The sequence below is a fragment of the Camellia sinensis genome, chromosome 14 (genome assembly GCF_055761805.1).
Source record: "Camellia sinensis isolate YWXY chromosome 14, ASM5576180v1, whole genome shotgun sequence".
NCBI lineage: Eukaryota > Viridiplantae > Streptophyta > Magnoliopsida > Ericales > Theaceae > Camellia > Camellia sinensis.
In genome coordinates, this window is record NC_138974.1 from 135492574 (window position 1) to 135497067 (window position 4494).

General features: G+C 40.2%; 1 protein-coding gene across 1 annotated transcript; it reads right to left on the reverse strand.

The window, feature by feature from the left end:
• Positions 1 to 1974: 1974 nt before the first annotated feature.
• LOC145807318 (uncharacterized) lies at positions 1975 to 2562 on the reverse strand. Its single transcript, XM_082905297.1, has one exon. It carries the CDS (start codon positions 2560 to 2562, stop codon positions 1975 to 1977), a length of 588 nt encoding a protein of 195 aa, XP_082761423.1.
• Between the last annotated feature and the right edge of the window lie 1932 nt (positions 2563 to 4494).

Here is a 4494-nt window from a genome sequence, read left to right on the forward strand (position 1 = left end):
GTTATGTACCGTGTAGCGCCAACCGCAGGGCCTCAAAAGAGACGGTAAAATAGGGCCTTGCCTGAAATTCCTCCTTACACCAAACCACCTAGGGTCCGAATACAACCACTCCGTTCAAGGGTTCCGAAAAAATCACTTGCGCAAGACTTTAACTTTTCAAATAGGGAACGCATCCCAACAATCCATATATCACATTTGTCATCTTTACATTATTCAAGAGCTCGAAAACCCAATACCCTCCCCATTAGGTTTCCCATTAAATTAAATGTTTTAAATCAAGTTAATCCAACTTACAAGACAATAATATCCACATAAACATGCATCCATAAAGCGAGGAAGATAAATAACATAACCAGAATACACATAATAACATGCCAAGATATGCTCATATGTAAGTAGGCAATTTCATGAATTCAATGGCATAAAACATCTATACAAAACACAGTTTCTAGATTTAATGTCACATGAAGATTGAGATAAAAGGACTATTTTAAATCTTCCACCGGACTCGGTCTCCCTATGGTTCGTAGAGAATTTGATCTAGTTTCTAGAACACTTTTCGGAAATGGGATTGGTTTTCCAGATTTTAAGTTATTTAGAAAATATTCCAGCGTTGTCCAGAATCTGTCCAGATCCGTCGACCGTTACGAAAATTTGATTTTCTTGCAAACCGCTTGATGTTTTTCAATGAAACCAATTTTAGTTGAAATCTAACATCTTAAGGAATGTTTTGACATAAAATAGAAGTCCAGAATAATTTTGTACATTTTTCTAGAATTTCTGGAAGTGGGCTGCAAAAACAGATTTTAAGGTACTATGCCCAAAACAAGAAGTTTTATGAGGAAAGGGTTCCACCAAGGGAAAGTTTTCATTTATTTTGTGAATAAAACATGCTAACTAACATATATTTAACTCAGAAAATTTTCTTGAAAGAGTGCCCTTGGAAATTTGAGAGATTGGTATAAAAAAAAAGATGGTTTTGTGCCAAAATGGAGAAAATACAAGAGAGATGGAATCAATACTCAACCCTTAGTATTTTTAACATAAGAACTCATTAATAAAAGATTTGAAAACATTATTTAGAACCCTTAGAAATATGTATTGAAAAAAGGAAAATGAAAGAGAAGGTTGTGTTTGTGGCTTACCTACTAAGCTTTGCACAAGAAGCTCTCTTCTTCCTCCTTCTTCACCTCTAGACTTCTCTTTCTTTCTCTCCTCCCTCTCTCTAACCGAAATGTGTGTGTGAGTGAGTGTGTTGTGTGTGTTTGCAAGCTAGGGGGTGTGTTGGTGTTTATAGACAAACCTTTGAGGCAAAAAGTCCTAAAAGTCCCTTGGTTGGATATAGATGGGAATGTAGGGATTTGTTTGAATTCTAAAGGAATGGAAGGGATTTTGGGAGGTTTGTTCATTGGTTTAGGCCACTCCTAGTTGTAATGAGACTAGTTCTTGGATTTTGCATCCTAGGTCTAGGTTACTAGGTTGTGTTTTCTTAGAAGTTCATGATGGTGGTTCTTGAAAATTGGCTCCTCCTTGGGAAAGTGTGATGGGGTTATTATTTAAATCATTTTAGGTTCTAGGCACACTCCTCTAGGTGTATATATATATATATAACAAGATTGATGGTACTTCAAGGTACAAGGTACAAGTACTAGTTTTTGGGGCAAGTTTTGAATTTAAATAAAGAGGGGGCTTGGAGTTAAATACATGTAACTTAGGTAGAATTAAATTAGGTTAGGGAATCTAATCCGGTTAGGGAAATTTCTGTTTCGATAAAAATAAAAATAGTAATGCTAACTGACGAGATTCGAATTAATTCAAGTAAACGAGGGGCTTTAAGAAAATAATTCAAACATTAGGGTTTTTAAAGTGAATACATATTTCAGGGGCTTCACAACCTATCCCCCTTAAAACAATTTCGTCCCCGAAATTCAACTACACACTGTCTTCAAAAATCTCAGGGTAGTTTGCCTTCACTCAATCTTGGCGTTCCCAAGTAGATTCCTTAATTCCCCGATGACGCCATATCACTTTTACCAAGTGAACCGTCTTGCCTCTAAGGTTCTTTTCTCGACGATCTTGTATTGCTACCGGTCCATCTTTAAACGTAACATCTTTGTCAAGACTGATCTCTTCAAACTTGAGGACATGTGTCAGGTCAGCGATGTATTTTCTCAACATAGATATATGGAAGACGTTGTGTATTCTTGCTAACTGCGGGGGTAGAGCTAATCCATATGCTACTTCGCCCACTCTTTCCAATACCTCAAAAGGTCCAATATATCGTGGCAACAGCTTCCCCTTTCTCCCAAAACGTACGACTCTACGCCTGGGTTGCACCTTTAGAAACCCGTGGCTGCCTACTTCAAACATCAATGGTCTTCTCCTCTTGTCTGCATAATTCTTTTGGCAGTCTTGGGCAGTCTTTAACCGTTGTTGGATCAATTTGACTTTCTCAGTAGTTTTTAGAACAAGTTCGGGTCCTATCAGATTTGCATCACCCACTTCCGTCCAACAAATCGGCGATCTGCAAGGTCGTCCATATAATGCTTCAAAAGGCGCCATACCGATGCTAGCTTGAAAGCTGTTGTTGTTGGCGAATTCAACTAGGGGTAATTGTCATTCCCAACTTCCTTGAAAATCCATCGCGCATGCTCTTAGTATATCTTCGAGTGTCTGGATAGTGCACTCAGATTGTCCATCTATCTGTTGGTGAAAGGCGGTGCTAAAAGATAGCTCCGTACCAAGAGCTTCCTGCAGGCTTCCCCAAAATCGAAAGGTGAATCGTGGATCACGATCTGACACAATAGATATCGGAATTCCATGTAATCGAATGATCTCCCCAATGTAGAATCTGCACATAGACTCTAAAGTGTCGGTCATCTTATGGGGTAAAAAATGCGCTGACTTGGTGAGGCGGTCCACTATTACCCATATAGCATCGCGTCCTCTAGGTGACTTAGGCAACCCTGTCACAAAGTCCATCGTCACGTACTCCCACTTCCATTCGGCTATCGGTAGAGGTTGCAACATTCCCCCTAGTTTCTGATGTTCCGCCTTCACTTGTTGGCAGGTCAGACATCTTGCTACAAATTTAGCCACTTCCTTCTTCATTCTATTCCACCAATACTGTCTTTTCAAATCTTGGTACATTTTAGTCCCTCCTGGATGTACCGCGAATGTAGAATGATGACATTTCTTCAGTACCTTTTCTCTACGCAACTCATTACTTGATACAAACAACTTACCTTGGTATCTTAAACTCACATCGGGGTGAATTACCCAATCAGGCATGGGTTCTCCTGATTCCTGACGTCCCTTGATGTAGGCTACCTCTTGATCGTGTTTCTAGGCCTCCATGACCTCATTCATCAACTTAGGCATCGCCTTCTGCGCACTAAGATATGCTCTTGTATCTTGAGATTTTACTTGGATCCTGAACTCATTGAGTGTCTTAACCATATCCCATTCCTTGACGAAGATCTTAGCCATCATCCCCCTAGTCTGGCGACTTAGAGCATCTGCTATTATATTGGCTTTACCGGGGTGATATGAGAGAGTGAACTAGAAATCCTCAAGATACTCCATCCATCGTCTCTGTCTCAAGTTAAGGTCCTTCTGCATGAATAGATACTTCAGGCTCTTGTGATCTGTGAAAATCTCAAATTGTTCCCCGTACAGGTAATGTCGCCACTGTTTTAGGGCAAAAACTACGGCTGCTAACTCCAAGTCATGCGTGGGGTAGTTGTGCTCGTGAGGTTTTAACCGTCTGGATCCATATGCGACTACATTTCCATTCTGCATAAGTACACAACCTAATCCTTCTTTAGACGCATCGCAATACACAGTGTACCATTCTTCTCGTTCTGGGATGGTCAACATTGGCACACTAATTAACCTCTTCTTTAGCTCTTGGAAGGATTTTTCGCAAGCTTCGTCCCACTCATACTTTACTCCTTTTTGTGTCAAGCGAGTCATTGGTTTAGTTAGTTTGGAGAAATCTTGGATGAACCTCCGGTAATAACCAGCCAATCCTAAGAAGCTGCGAATTTCTGACACGGTTTTTGGTTGTCCCCAATCTAATACTGCCTCTACCTTGGTTGGATCCACCACAATCCCATTCTCTGATACCACGTGCCCTAAGAATTTTCACTTCATTCAACCAGAACTCACATTTACTCGCCTTGGCATATAACCAATTTTTCCTAAGAACTTGAAGGATAGTCCTTAAATGTTGCTCATGCTCTTCTTCAGACCTTGAATATACCAAGATGTCATCAATGAACACTACTACAAACTAGTCAAGGCATGGTCTAAAGATCTTATTCATTAGGCTCATGAATACTGCCAGTGCATTGGTTAGTCCGAAGGGCATTACTACAAACTCATAGTGGCCATATCTAGTACGAAAGGCAGCTTTTGGTATATCCTCCTCCTTGATTCGTAGTTGAAGGTAACCTGTCCTGAGACCGATCTTTGAATAGCACCTTGAGCCTC